We start from the raw sequence: 15,610 nt of genomic DNA, 5'->3' as shown, positions 1-15,610 counted from the left end.
ATATGAAATTACAAACAAATTTATTAATTAAAATAAACCCATAACTTCATTAATGCTTCAAATCTTGAAGTAAAAGTAGAGCAAAATAATTCATAAACTACCTCATCAAATTAGATTACATCGACTATTTAGTATAGCAATAGCGCATAAAAGTCTAAAAATAAAAGAGTTCATGAATAACAATAAGCAACAACAAAAAAGAAATAAACAAAAACTAGCATATTAAAATTGCAAGTAATAATATATTTATGCGTATGTATATATATACCCAAAAAATTATAATATATATACAAGTATAATATCGGTTCCGGTTCAGTTCGAACCACGGTTTAAAAAGAAAAACCAGTAACCAAACCAAATATATCGGTTCTTAATTTTTTAGAACCAGAACCTAACCGTTGAACCATAGAACCAATCCAAAAGGCACGGTTTGGTTCGGTTCACCGGTTTTCGGATATTTTTTGACACCCCTATTTCGCCCAATGTTATTTCTAAATCTAGGAATAACAATAGACGGAATACATCTCAATATTTGTACTTTTACTTGTTTTATACTATACTTATTCATTCTTATAAATTAATCAGTTTAAATTAAAAAATAATAATTTATTCATTTCTTTTATCAATTTCTCAGTTAAATTTTGAAATTATTACATTCTCAAGGTTCTTATAAATATTAGTATTGTATTTGACTACGTGATATTTCAGTGTGCCTTGCCAGTTGCCACTGCCAGTTCCCAATAAGCAGCAATCAGGCATTGACTTAGGCAGATCACTTGTGCCCTACCTTATACATAATATAATGTATCATCACCATGCTAAGCAAAAATAGAATATATATATATACACACACACACACATGTAGATTAATACGATATAGTGTGAAAGCCTTGTACAATATATATGTTTTTTTACCTTATAGATAATATAATGAATCATGTAAAATTTGACGTCCTTATTTAAATATAATTAATTTTTATTTTTTATTGGTAGTAAGTAATCCTCTATTAGACAGACATGATATTCAATAAATCATTAATTTTTTTAATCTAATGCATTACTTTGTCCAAAATATAAAATAAAAAAAGTAAAATTTAAACACATTTAACGTGATTTTACCCTTTTAATATATTTTAAAATTAGCTCTAAAAATTCAAGTGCTTTAAATTATTTACAAACACAACCCCTCAAATAACTTTAAAGTTGACGTCATCTACTTTTATGTCAAAACAACAGTTTTTAATTGAAAAATAAATTTAGTTAAAATAAAAAGGTAAAAATGAACATAAAAAATTAAGGGGGGGGGAGCTACTACATTGAAGCCATCGCCGAAAACTGATGGCCACAACTGTCATACCAATTATTGCTTCCCACCTACCTTCCTCTTCCTCTTCACCATCCATGTCTTTGCGCAGCATTGCTCTGTCAGGCTTTCGCTCCTTGTGGCTAATCATCCTGTCACCCCAGCTATTGATCATCACCTTAGTAAGCTATTGCCTTACCAAGTAGCTAATTAGACACGATGTCACCCTAGTTATTGATCATCACCTTGGTAAGCTATTGCCTTCACCAAGTAGCTAATTAGACATGAGCCCACCAAGGCGAATTCGTCCTTTTGATCCTTGGCCTGTTGGTAGCCATTGTTCCCCTCCTTGCCATTTAACCAGGATTCCAGAAAAAACATCAATTAATATGATTACTTGTCTCTTCACCAAATTAGCTTTGCTCACTGCAAAGTTAGAGAGTAGGTTGATGTTGTCTTAGGTCAAGGCTACATCCTAACCTTAGAAGGGTAGAAGAGAATAAAATGGTCATATGATATTGCAGAAGACTTGGTTCTCAGCATCTATGGCTTTCTTCTTTCCATGTTCCAAAATGTACCCTCTGGAAGAGACCTAGTTTTAGCATTAGCATCCTTCTTCCACCCAGTCTTTCTAGCTATTTGGATTTGTAGCATTCCCTTTCAAACTTGGGCTTTGAAATTTCTTACGAACCAAAATACAAACAAGCTTCTCCAACTTGAACACAAACTGATTGACAACCATGCCAAACAATTCAATATGTCTAAACCTTAGCCGATACTGTGTACAAAAAACACTAATAAACAAAAGGAATGATAGCAAACCGGTCTCGAGGGTAATTGTCAAATTTATGTAGATACCACCTCTGTGTCTCTGCTGCTGCAAAAACAAGATTTGCCACCTGCCACACCAATACAAACTTATCTCACTATAAGAATAAAAGCACCTTTTTATTTTTCCTTTTCTGTTTTTTTGGGTGGGGTGTGTGGGGAAGTAGAGGGTGTCATGTTGGAACTAAGAGAAAGATTTTCATTTAGTAAAGCTTTTGAGCAAATACCACAAAGAGAAAGAGTAGCCAGATTGTCAAGTCTGAACCACCATTGGCAACTACAAGACCAGCATAAATAACCTACAGCAGAAAACAGAGCAAGCAACAGAATGAGCCAGTATGTATGAAGCTTTATCTTTTTGACTGGGAACCTTGTTTTTCCCAGCTCATGTGCCAGAAATATTCAACTACTACTCCTGGCTAGTCAGATCTAGAGGGTTTTTTTTTTTTTTTTTTTTTTTTTTGGGGGGGGGGGGGAGGCCGTAGGGCATGTGTGACTTACAATCTCAGCCAGGTAGTGTGGAGATGAAACATAGTCAAACCAATCACCATGAGGAATTACATAAGCATCCACTTGTTCTGGGTCATCCCTCAATGAGCCCTGATCAAAAACTAGAAGATTCAGTCAATAATGACAGCATTAGAGTGCAATATGCCCAAATGGGCCTCCCAAATGTACAATGAAGATTGCCATTCCAGTTCCCCAGCTACATAAAGTGCCATAAAAGGGGACGGCTTCAATGGACTATCGAAATGAAATATCATTCATTTGACATCTGACATGAGCTCTATTATGCATTTGAGATGTGATTGTCACCATATCATACATTACATCAATTTAACACTTCCATGAAATAAAACCCATACATGCAGAGACCTTTAAGACTTCAAAATAAGTAAGACATATCAATATACGATAGGGTACACAAAAATAATAGCATTTTAAGAACATAATCTAATGAAGTTGCTAGACAAGAAGATTTGAATGAAATGTCCATCTTTTTTGTACTTTCAGAGTTTAGTTTTTGTATTTGCATTCCCCAAACTAACGCTACCGAAAAGGTTGTAATTCATTTCATACTCTTGAACGATATGCTGCACTGTAACATTTAGAGCATATAACACATGTTAATGTGCATCACACATCATGATTCATGAAGCAGGGATCTGACAGCGTGGACTCCCTCTAGAACCAACAAATTCATGAGGAAAACATCTCTGCTGGAGCATTGCACTGTCATAACTTAGTTTGTTGATTGCCTTTGTTTCTCCCTAAATATTTTTTAGATCTGAGAACGATCTTTCCTACATACTGGCCAATTTCTAAAAATATTTTCTTCCTTAAAAAATTGATCTGTAGTTATTTTCAGTATTTTGTTAAATGCAACAAGAAGCACGTACACTGCTGTAGCAGCCTCCATTTATGAACAACTTTATTGGCAGTTATCTACCAATTTATTGGGATGGTAACATTTTTCTGTAATGCTGTCTGACAAGACAAACAAAGACTTGAGTGAACTAGAAATAAATGAGGAACATAAGGCCAGCAAATTATTGATAAAACACAGAATTGCAAACCTAAGAGTAACAATTAAATGAAATATTTGAGAAGAATAAAGCTTACAAGAATTGCATGACAATTCCATTGATGTATCCAACCCCAAAAAAATATAGCCATCCCACTCCATGAGTACCATTTAAGTTTCAGGAGAGGGTTCACAAATCCCCACCAATCAAATTCTGTGACTGGAATCTGAGTCTTCCCTTTAATAAGAAAGTCAGCCATCTGATTCATGGCAAGTACAAAGGCCTCTGGTAAAAATGCACAGCAAAGGGAAAGTGGCGCAGCTATATAGAAACTAAAGTCAAAAAGATACCAAAGATCAGAAAAATCTTTGCAAAACTTATATGAGTATAATATTATCAATGATAAAAGAAAATCCTATCCATAACTACTCATTCACATTAATCCTTTAGAAATAAAGTTTCAGACTTATCAAATCAGAATTGATAAACAAATACTGAATTTGCTATAACAAAAGAAGTGGCCTTCCCATTCTAAAAAGAGACATAATGTTAGAAACTAGCCTGATGGTGTTGTCTTTGATCCATAAACTAACAAAAACCTGCAACAAGGTGCAGATAACACAACAGATTTCCAATAAAATATAATTTGTGTATCAAATGGTAAAAACAGTAAAACAAAATGCAGAAAAATACCAGCCAACAGAAAACACCATAACAACCAGAGATAAACACAATTGCATTAACGAGGCAAAGAAACCACATGAACACAAACTGAGGGGAACATCATGAGATGAAAAGAAAAATCTCAAGTTCAACCAAGGCAAGACCTAGAAATAACTTAATAGCTGCAATGAGCCTTAAAAGGGAGCATCACATGAGTAATGGGCATAATCAAAACCTGTCCACAAACCTTCATAAAGGCAATGCAACTAGTCGTCTAATCCTATTGGTTTTGCCAATATATAGAAAGCAAATAACCAATGAGTTAGTTGGTAAAGCTAAGTCTATTTGAAAAATTAATTAAGAAAAATTAAAAAAAAAAAAGTGTACGTTGCAACTTATAACGTATCTACTAGAGATGCATCCATATTAACAGATAAAAACAAAAAGCATTAAAAAACAAATAAAGTGAAAAGGAGCCTACTGATCCAATAGAATTGACGAAGCAATGTGACACCATCAAGCAAGCACCAAAACAATCCAACACTGGTAGGCATACTAACTACCAGTGGGGGTGTTCAATTTGCAGTCTAGACCAGAAGGCTGGACCAAAGTGTCTTCAGACTGGTCTTTGGTTCAAGTATTTAGAAAAAATCAGGCCGGTCCAATCCCAATCTTGGACTGAAGACCAAATTAACTAAAAAGTAAAAAAATAAAAACCCAGTTAGCAAAAAACCCACATACCCACTGTTCTTCTCTGTTCAGTCATGGTCTAAAGGGATAAAAACTCTTCAGTTTTCTATTCTTCCTATGTAGTATCACTGTTATGAGTTTTTATTAACACAGAAACGGGAACAAGAGAGTTAAAAATGCTTCATCGATCGATTTATTCATTTAGATCTCAGCCTTATATAATAACCAAAACCTATTGACTAATTTACAGAAATGCCATTGATTAAAACAACAGCAACAAGTAATAAAACTAACTAACAAGTCCAACATAACAAAAATACACCATTGTCACAAAATACAATAGATGCTAATAGTTTTCTTTTGTGTTTTTTTTTTTTTTCCGCCAGTTCAGATTACAACAAACAAGAAGAAAATAAGGCAAAGAAAGCAGAAACTCAGAATACTACAGTAGACAAACCAAAGGAAATGCTATGCTATTGTTTAGTTCTCCTTGATTGGTCCTGTCTTTACTCTTGAGATTTTGCAAAAATTTGGCCTGGTCTGATCCAGACAAAATGAGCACCCCTAACTACCAGGCATGACTTTTTAGATGCATTTATGTGTAATTCTAGATTCCTAAAGACATAAAAGTTGACTCTGCCTGTTGATTGATTAATTCCTTCACGACTTGATGGTGATGAAAATATTCCTCCTTTCCACAACCCGCCCGGATAGAGGAACAGAGAAGGGAGTTGCATTAGATAACCAACCACTAGCGTTTAAAATTGTCAAACCTTTTCAACATGGGTTCTACAAAAAAAAAATTGTTGGGGTCAACCCTTTTAGAAACACTGTATCGGCCAAATGCAATAAAAAATGAGCTGCGGCCACTGCAACAGTGCCTGAATCAGTTCTAAATTCACAATGGCTTTTTTCATTTTGACGGACAAAGATGATAAAAAAAGTTTATCCAAAACTAAATGAGGATTAGATAGTGGAATATTGGAACATTGATAGGAAATATATGTAGATGGTAGATGCAAAGATCAAGATGTATTAATCCAGGTAAAAAATCAACTAGAACAAGTAGAAAAGAAAAAATGTACTGATACAATTTAACATAATATGATAAGGTTCCCGTGAAACTTACAATAGCCCAGTAATGTAGCCAAAAATATGCATCTGAGCTGAAGGGTTGTACTTAAACACATATATCGACTCAGTAAGGCGTCTCAACACTTGAAATTCCATTAACGAAAGAAGAAACACAGAGCTCCACACCCTGTATCTCTGCTTCACTGCAGGCGGACTAGATTCATGAAAGAATAATATATGTGAACTCCCAGCCAAGTAGCTTGTCAGAGTAGAATATTGCAATGGCTTGGAGATTAGTGGGGCCATTTTATACGCATAAAACCAAGTGACTGCAAGCAAGAATGTTGTCCACACCACAGCCAAAGCATAGAAGTGGCAGAAGAATTTCTGGGGTAAAGTGAATTTCTGCAACCCGACAATTCAATTCAACATACAGTTGTTTCAGTGGGAAAAAAAAAATGATGCAATCATGAGAAGTTTTAATGTAATAAATCTGCTCAAAGCTTCAACACAAGGAAAAATAACAATAAAAATGGTTCACAAAATGCCAACTTTTCAGAGTAACCCATCTCTTAGTTCCATTAATTTGTCCAAAAACAACCTAAAAAATCACTTACATGTGCAGATGATTGCATTGTCTTGCCTCTTTTGGCAAACCCTAACAAAAATTGATGGAAATAATTAAGCTGCGAAAAGGGTATGGAGGCGATGAGTATAGGCAAGGTCCCAGCGATCCATGCCACTATCAACAATTCGGCAAGCCCAATCTCCATTATCACACGTCACAAAGCAGAACAACGCCCTGTAAGAATCCCCGGAACCCCTCTTTTGACTTCAACTCTCTGTTACGCTTCAAGTGTTAGGTGAAAAGATTGTTGGAAGTGACTGAACCATAAAAATTTTACTGCTAATTCGGAGTTCAAGCATGAAGGATGTCAAGCCTTAGGTGTGAGGAAAGAGAGGAGAATCCACAAATTCCAATTGTCAGGCGCTCAATGAATCAATCCTTACCAGCAAAAGGCAAGACAGGAGGCGAACTGGAGGAAGTAAGGAATTTTTTTTAAATATTATAATTTTTTAAATATTTTAACAAAATAATATTTTTTTCAAACTATTTAATAAATTATTATATTTCTTCCTATTAAAAGAGAAATGGTACTTTATTCAAGAGGCATATCGAGAGGCTCTAAAATAACAAAAATACCTTCTATAATTGTTTTTCCCTCTTTTTCATGTCCATCGCCTCTGACAAAAATGTTACTTTGTATTTGCCGTGATAGATGCACCGATGGTCGACAGCCAAGAAGGGAGACAAAGGAGATGACGGCTATGGGAAGAGGCAGAGATGAGAGAGGCAGCTGCCATGAAAAAAAAAGGGAACTAATTACAGAGGGTATGGCTAGATTGAGGGTTGGGAGCTAGCAATTTCCAGTAGATCTGGGCGTAGGAGATGGAAGGTTATGGCTAGATTGAAATGAGAGTGGACATATCCCTTTAACTGTCACTAGACAAATTTCACTTCCAAATTAATAAAATCAACAACATTCAATTTGTAATAATTCTGAATGAGTTTATTTGATCAAATAGCGGTAGTCTTAAAATTAGGGTGACAATAATCAACAACCCTAGCAAAAAAAGGTTCCATCACCCTAAAAAACTATAACAACACAATTAGATTATCACAATGAAAGTAAAATCATTAGCTGATAGACAAGAATCAAACCCCTTCGAGTCAAAATAAAGCAATACGAGATTCATAAGAAATAAGACCATGAAATAGAAAAAAAAAGAAAAATAAAAGAAATCATAGGCTTTCAAATTGAATCGACAGTGACACTGAGCAATCGAAGTTTGTGTTTGTGAATCGATGGCTGCAAAAGGTAGCAACAATTCTTGTTGCATGTAAATGGTGACACTGAACAGGAAATGTCAATTCGTGTTTGTAAATCAACAGTGACTTAGTCCAATTTTTGTTTGTGAATCAACAGTGAAATAGAGCAATCGGAGTTGTAAATCAACAACAACACTGAGGATAGAGCAATTGGGCGGCAAGGGAGAAAGAAGATATGGGACAGTCAAAGAAATAGAGAGTAGTTATAAGCTATGAAGCCATCTCCAACGCAAGCAGGAATTGCTCGCTAAGCCAAAATTTGGAGAGTAATCTCCAAGGAAACTGCTCCAACGCTGCTCTTTATTTGTTTTGTCACTAATCAAATATTTGTTGAGTTTTAAATTTCTCAATAAAGTTGGAGAACAGAAATTGTTCAACTATCACTTTCTCCCACCCAACGATAGCAAACGCAAATTCAAAACAAGGAGAAGACGCCTGGCGATAAACAACAGCATGTGGCGACGAGCAAAACAGAGAAAACGATTTGCAGGCATTGAACGACTACCAACGGATGAGGAGGCAAACGAGTAGAATGGCAACATGTGGAGGCGGAGGTGGCAAGCAAAACGATGGCAAGGTGAGGAATAGATCGAGTAGTAAGTGGATTTGTGAGATTTTGGAGAGTATTTTTATTTATTTTTGTATTGAATGATTGATATTATGTATTTGGTTGTTGATTTGTATATTTAATTATTAATTTTATATATGTGTACTTGATTGTTTTGTGTATTTAATTATTATTTTTGCTTATGTGTGTATCTGATTATTTTGTATATTTGATTATTAATTTATGTATTTAATTATTGATTTTGCATATATGTGAAAATTAGAAAAAATGTAAAATAAATAGAATTGAAGTTTGTTAAAATAAATAAATGAAATAAGAAGTGAAATAGAAAAGAAAATAGGAAGTGTGGTTAAAAAACATACTATTTTTGAAACAAAATTAGAATATGAAATGAATTATTTATAATATAATAAAAAGTTAAGTAAGGAGATGGGTCGAAGATGGCTTGAGAGAGAGAGGGGTTCTTAGAGCGTCACGAGATAACCTTGAATCGAAAAAAATATTATGCTAGTTAGAGACGGAATAATATTTTTCTCTAACTTCTCCCAACAATAACTATGAAGAGAACTTCAAAATGTTCTATGCAGCCTCTAGTCTAGAAATCTTCTAAAAGTTCCAAATATATTTAATAATTTTAAATTCTTCTTCTTCTTATTATTATTATTATAGAGAAAAGATTAACACAATCTTTTCTTTCTAACGTATTTTGCAATCGCTCATCTTATTTTTGTTTATTTTAAAATATATTTATCACTTTTCTCATGTTCATTTTAAATTTTTATCTTTTCAGTTCGAGATTATGACTTTACCTTTAAAGTTTGTACGACATGATAAGTGCACAGACTCTATTTTGAAATTCAGATAATTTAACCAATGATTTATGCTGGGACGATCTTTCTTTTTAACAAATGATTTTCAGCACCAAAGTTCAACTGTTTGACTATCGAATGCTTTATGTTTCGGAAATTCTTTAAACCATGCCAAAAGCCAATAGACAGCATACACTAGCAATTGTGCAGCAGAAACCATAGCGTAAGGGGCTTTTGCTCAGCAGGCTTTTCCAGACAAACAAGGAGAAGCATCAACAGACAAGAACGAAGAGTTTTTGCATCTTTATTCACTTTCAATAGAAATCTATTACAGGGTGGGGTCCACAGCAACAGGCAACATCAGATCATCTAACTCGTCTCTTTCTTTCCCTCTTATTTGTTTTTTTATGTGTTTTGCTCTGTTCTTCTTCTCTTCTTGTTGTTTCCAGGACTTGGTGTCATCAGCATTGCATGCTTTTAGAATCATCAACTGGGTGCCAATATCTGTTGGAAAACCACAAAGAATCAGCTTCCACAGCATACCCATCTTGGTTGCGGTGCCAACCATAGTAAGCATGGGTCCGGTTCTTAATATCGAAAATGGCATGGCCAAAGCTGGCCTCGCGAAAAGCCGAGTACCCTGGCTGTGGCTCTGTCATGCTGCACCACAAAGGAGAATGTATTTAGTTTTCCTAGGCCGAGAAATGAAGGAATGCATGTCGATGGAAAGCAATTCTATGGTAGAAACAAAGCATTACTTGGTGGCTAAGCCTTCCAGATTACCACCATCGCCGATGGTTATGTACACAGGGGCAAATTGGTCTTTTACAGGAGAGCAGATGCCATTTACAACGTTGTAGGCAATATTGGATACACGCTCCTGCGATTACATTGCCAGGCTAAATTAATATTTAATTTTTTTCCACATACAATGAGAAAGTCCAAATAAGCAAAGAAATCTGCGGAAAGGTAACGACATGGATAGTAAAATGCTCTTACCGAACGTTCATAGGCATGAACATGACCGGCAAACACGACATCAACCTTGTACTTCACAAACCAACCCTCATACATCACTCTCATAGTTTCCCCTTCCATGTAGTGGTAGTTGTAGCTATTATACCATGGGGAATGCATAAGAACAATCAACCATGGGGTCTCGCTCCTGTTTACTTTTGGTAGCTCTTCCTCAAGCCATCTGTACTGGGGCGTGTATTTTCCTAAAAGTCATCAATAATTGAACAAAATGGTGAAACATAGAAGCATTGCGTGGAATAGAACAAATCACAATCCTATTTTCCCGTAGCAGAGTCCCTCAAATAGAAATTATTAAACATCAAGCAACATTAATGCGTGGAACTTAAAGATTTTAACACAATGAGCAATTATGTTTAGGCATTACTTACATAATGTACAAAACTACAAATAGCCTCAGTCCTTACCGTATGCCGAATATGAAGCCAGGACGATGATGTATGTTGGGCCTCTCTTGATTGAGTACCAAAAGGGCTCAGTGCTTTGTGATGCCTTATACGGGACAGGGTAACGATGAGTATAAGGCTTAAAGGGTTTTGTCTCGCCCTGCAAAAACACGCAGCTCCTTCTTAACAGATCACTTTTGGAAAGATTTAAATGGAAACCCAAGTACAAGATTCCTATTCACAATGCATCATCATATTTAGCATAATCTATTCAAATTTCAAGCTCTGCCATGCTGAAACAAAACTAGATTATTGCCAAAACATAATAACATGGTTTGAACAAGGATAATAAGTAGCATAATCTTTCTTTTCTTAATTCGGTGCTTCAAAATTGCCTTTGGCAGTTAAGAGGATCGAGGGAAAAAAATCATAATTGATGCAGTAGAATAGTGCGCCTTGACAAGCATGTGAAGATAGAATTGTCATTGAGGGCATTGGAGATATCTCAAAATTAAACACCTTTAAACGGAGATAGTCCACCTACGAGTCAACACTCCATAAAATTTTCAATTGCACAGAATATGCAGACTGCAAGCTCTCATTGGATGAATAAGAAATGGCTGTGACACGACTAAGAAAGGATGAGAGAGAATAATAATTTCTCTACCAAGTACAAACACTGCGGGGAGTGCTTACAAGTTCAGGGGCAAAATCAATCTCATGATTTCCTGCCGTCCATATCCAAGGTTGATAGGCTGCACTTCTCTCAATAAATCTTCCCCATGTATCCCACCTTACATTATCATGGGCCGGATAGTTATCCGCATAAGAAAGATCCCCCACGAAGAGCACTGTGTGGCCTCTCGTTGGGTTCAACTCATAGTGAGTGAGAGTAATGTTTGAGTCATAGCTCTGACCAAGATCCCCTGCAAAAGTTAGTCCAGAGTCGACAAAAGTTAAATATAGAACAACATACCGACGCACAGCAACACAAATAAGAACAATGGACAGAAACCTAGCATTGCCCTAAAACAGTTAGCAGACAAGTTGAACAAATATGGGGCCATTTAGTTGTGGAAAATGTTTTCCAGAATTGTATCTCCAATTTTTCTACAAAATATCCAGTTCTCATTCTCCAAAGAAAATTTAGAAAACAAGTTCAAATGTTGAGTACATAAAACCATTTTGCAATCTAGAAAACTGGAAGCGAGTGGTACAAAGACTCCCCTAGCTAGACCGAGGATGCTCGAAACAGATACCCAACATAAAGCACTAGGTTAAATCGTTAACAAAATATAAAACAGCAGTAGAACAGAAATTAAGGAAGTTTACCTATGAGGCCAAATGTATATGGAACATCCGGGCCAACCTCAGGGGGAGTCGTGAACCAGAAAGTTCTTGTGGTGTGTCCAATCCCAACTTCATAATAATATTTAGTGTTGAACTGCCATACCGACACAACAACAAAATTAAATCATTTCCATAATTGACCCAACACGCAACACAACTATGCTTGAAATTGGAGCGATACACAGAAAACAAGGGAATAAAAAGGGTTTAAAAGAGACCTTCAATTTCTTGATAGTGCAGTGATGAATGTAACCCGAAGTATAGTTGGAGAATTTGTAGGTAACAACAGAGCCCTTGGCCTCGCTTTTCCCCTTGCAATTTTCACACCAATAATGGACTAAATTTGAACCAGGTTCATCCACGGTCACCCATGAAACTATCACCCCCTTCCCCTCGTGGTCTCCTTGTGTTATATGAACCTTATCACAGAGTGAAAACACAAGAATCAAGCTTCGGAACCAGAAACAACACAAACCTATTAAATTTCATCCAGAACAAAGAACAAACACCTGCTGGGGAGCGTTGTAGCCGTGAGGCACGCGGAAGACGTCGCTGTCAAGAGGCATATCGATGGTTTTCTCCGTTTGCCTCACGAAGGCACTCGTGGTTCCGCCATTACAGAGAACCGCTGCATTCAGCAACAAAGCGAGCAAAACAAGAACGTGAAACCCAGAAAAACCCATCTCGACGATCTCGTTTGCCACCCGCCAGGCTCGGCCTAGCCTACTGAAATCCAATCTCCTTCACTAATCACTCGCATATATATTCTTTACGCATACACACATGTACAGATCATCTGTGGAGATACAATTAGAAAAATTGGGCTAAATATACGGGGAATATCCACAAACTGGTACGACTATACACGAGAAGAGTCAACGAATTGACTCAGAGGTCACATGCAGGAATGGGGCTCTGCGGTTCCGACAAGTTGAAGGTTTGAGATTATACAATGGGTTTGAAAATTATTTCCCAATAAAAGCCAAGATTTCGCATTGCTAAGCGAAGCTGGTAGATTCGGGAGATTGTGCAATGGGAAAAAGCTGCAGAAGAAGCTCGCATCTTTTGACCACGAAGAAAACGATGGACAAGGCGGCAAGCAGTCGATAACTTGGGCAGCCAGGAATGGAACCTTATTGCGCGCGCGCGTGCAAGGTATGGTATAATTACTGAGTAATGAAATTTATTTTTGGTAGAGATGAATAGTAATAAAGTGATAATTTGTGCAGAAAAAAATATTTATTTAGAGAAGATAAAATGATGTCTAATAATCAAAATTTAAATAATAATACTATATATTTTCTCTCAGTTATTACATTACCATTTTTCATCTCTATTAAAAACTAATAACACTATTCATAGGAGTTTTCTAAAGGTTTTGGAATTGGTATCCAATAGTATCATTCTTAATTTTTCATTATCTAATTAAGTCAACCATCGAGTGAGCATTTATTATCTTTCATTTTATATAAAATATATTTATTACATAATGGATCGCCCCGGGCCAATCTTGGCCGATCTCATGGCTCAATCTGGCCCATCCCTCATTGTCCAATCTCGGCCTCATCTTAGCTCTGCGTCAGCCTATAACAATATAATTGCAGTCCCTATTGATTTTTCGTGCATTTATACCAGATCTTATCCTCATTAATGGCATATCTTATCCACATTAATGAGGGTCTTGTCGATACTATACTATCACCTAAGAACTCCCACCGAAGCCAGATACTCAGTTCTATCACCTGCAAACACACGACACATGCATGTAGGAGAATGTCTCATCTTCCTATATCAACCAGCTCTTTTCAAAACAAATGTATGTTCTACTCTCTGATCTACTGATACACTGTTATTTTTTTACTTTCTCACTCACTCAAACGTTGGAGTATTTGCAAGTGTCAACCGCCCCAGGACGGACTCGTTGCCGAAGCTCACTCATTGCCGTTGCGATCTCGTCTCCGATCGCTCCCTTTGGTCAAGAAGGAACATCTGGCACTCACCGTGGGGCTCGATAAAACTTACCTACCCCATAATCTCACTAGAGCCTCTCAAACCAACCCCATCATCTTTCCATGGTGCAAACTAGAAGCCCCCCTACCCAGGAGCCAAATGACACTGACTGTCTCCCACAAAACCTAGCTGTCGTAGAAGTCCTTCTCCAGACTGTCTAACAACTCTTGAACCAAGTTGTTGAGTTGACCCAAAACCAATAGTGCGACCAACCCAACGAACGGGTTGACTACAAAATAGAAAGTAATCATCACCAACACCATCAAGCCACCCACACCACTATTCCCCCGCCTTTCGTGTCCTTATATTCCTCAAGTCATCATTTCTCAAAGTTCATCATGGTCGCCCCTTTACCCAACGGTTTTTGCCTCCCTAACATTTTGGAGTCTTACAACAGCACCACCGACACTTAGGAACATCTCACCATATTCAGCACCACAATGCTACTGAGCGGAAGCTCGGACCCAATTATGTGCCGGCTCTTTCCTAGCACGTTGAAGAAGTCGACCATGTTATGGTTCTCGTCCCTAGAGCCAAACTTCATTCATGACTTCCCCGAGCTAGCCACTCACTTTCTCACTCATTTCTCCACCAGCCGAGCTCATCATAAGACGTTGGCCAGTCTCATCAACTTGAAGCAAGGAGAACACGAACCATTTCGGGCATGAATATGTTTTTTCAGGAGGCCCTTCATATCAGAGACCTTAACTCGATAGTCTCCTTACATGCGATCATGATCGGGTTGAGAGCAGGTCCCTTCGCCAACTCGTTGGCTTGAAAAGCCTCTCACCGTCCTAGACGATCTCCGGACACACGCAGCGGGAAACATAAACATGGAGGATGCGTCAGCCGCCCGACACAATGAAGCCGAACTACAAGCACGACCAAAACCGATCCCCTAGCCGAGTCCTCCTTTCGGACATCAACACAATCTCGAGAAGGACTCTGATCGAAAATAGGAAAATCGAGATCACAACAAAGGGAGGAGGGAGTCAGCTCGGGCCCCTTAGCCGCCTCGGTTAAGCTACAACGCCAGCAAATTACCCAGACTTCCTTTTTTCTACCTCGAATGATTGCTTCTCCAGCATCCGACTTGGGGGCCTGTGGATCGTCCGGGCTCAATCTCGACCCATCTCATGGCCAAATTTGACCCATCCCTCTTGGTCCAATCTCGACCTCATCATGGCCTTACGCCAACTTGCAGTAACATCATTGCAGCCTCTACTGGGTATCTACGCGTTCGCCCTAGATCCCATTCTTATTAATGGCAAATCCCATCGACATTAATGAGGTTCCCGTTGACACCATGCTATCACCTGGAAACTTCCATCGACGCCGGATACTCAGTCCCATCACTTGCAAACGCACAACGCATGTATGTAGGATGACGTCTCCTCCTCCTATATCAATCAGCTTTTTTCAGAACTTAGGTATGTTATGTTCTCTGACCTACCGATACATTGTCATTTCTTTACTT

General features: G+C 37.5%; 2 protein-coding genes across 5 annotated transcripts in view; both read right to left on the bottom strand.

Annotated features, from left to right (window-relative positions):
* LOC127801642 (polyprenol reductase 2-like) overlaps positions 1–7,110 on the bottom strand; it is a 40,083-nt gene extending 32,973 nt beyond the window's left edge. For 3 of the 4 annotated variants that reach the window (XR_008023104.1, XR_008023105.1, XR_008023106.1), the window contains exons 1-6: positions 6,702–7,110; positions 6,140–6,489; positions 3,755–3,989; positions 2,633–2,731; positions 2,359–2,430; positions 2,126–2,202 (exon numbers count right to left, since the gene is read on the bottom strand). Coding sequence is in view for 1 of the 4 variants with exons in the window: in XM_052336940.1 (XP_052192900.1) it covers positions 2,098–2,202; positions 2,359–2,430; positions 2,633–2,731; positions 3,755–3,989; positions 6,140–6,489; positions 6,702–6,857 (1,017 nt within the window). In the remaining 3 variants the exon portion in view is untranslated. Of the gene's footprint in view, positions 1–1,956; positions 2,203–2,358; positions 2,431–2,632; positions 2,732–3,754; positions 3,990–6,139; positions 6,490–6,701 lie in introns of those variants that run through there. The other variant, XM_052336940.1, reaches the window with a different exon arrangement.
* Positions 7,111–9,630: 2,520 nt separating this feature from the next.
* LOC127802892 (purple acid phosphatase-like) lies at positions 9,631–13,214 on the bottom strand. Its single transcript, XM_052338969.1, has 8 exons — positions 12,633–13,214; positions 12,342–12,542; positions 12,106–12,217; positions 11,470–11,699; positions 10,795–10,933; positions 10,352–10,572; positions 10,111–10,232; positions 9,631–10,012 (listed from the first exon to the last, which is right to left on the bottom strand). The coding sequence occupies exons 1-8, from the start codon at positions 12,804–12,806 to the stop codon at positions 9,814–9,816; spliced, it is 1,398 nt and encodes a 465-aa protein (XP_052194929.1). The 5' UTR covers positions 12,807–13,214; the 3' UTR covers positions 9,631–9,813.
* Positions 13,215–15,610: the final 2,396 nt, after the last annotated feature.

This window comes from Diospyros lotus, chromosome 5 (assembly GCF_014633365.1).
Source record: "Diospyros lotus cultivar Yz01 chromosome 5, ASM1463336v1, whole genome shotgun sequence".
NCBI classification, from domain to species: domain Eukaryota; kingdom Viridiplantae; phylum Streptophyta; class Magnoliopsida; order Ericales; family Ebenaceae; genus Diospyros; species Diospyros lotus.
This window is presented reverse-complemented; position numbering and strand designations above follow the sequence as displayed.

What these genes read in the sequence shown, in the direction of transcription:
- LOC127802892 (XM_052338969.1), bottom strand. Translation starts at nt 12,806, where the DNA reads ATGGGTTTTTCTGGGTTTCACGTTCTTGTTTTGCTCGCTTTGTTGCTG. An exon ending in GCTACAACGCTCCCCAGCAG is followed by an intron (nt 12,543 to 12,632) that starts GTGTTTGTTCTT and finishes CTCTGTGATAAG; the next exon opens with GTTCATATAACACAAGGAGA. An exon ending in TTGATTTTGCCCCTGAACTT is followed by an intron (nt 10,934 to 11,469) that starts GTAAGCACTCCC and finishes GTGTTTTTGCAG; the next exon opens with GGCGAGACAAAACCCTTTAA.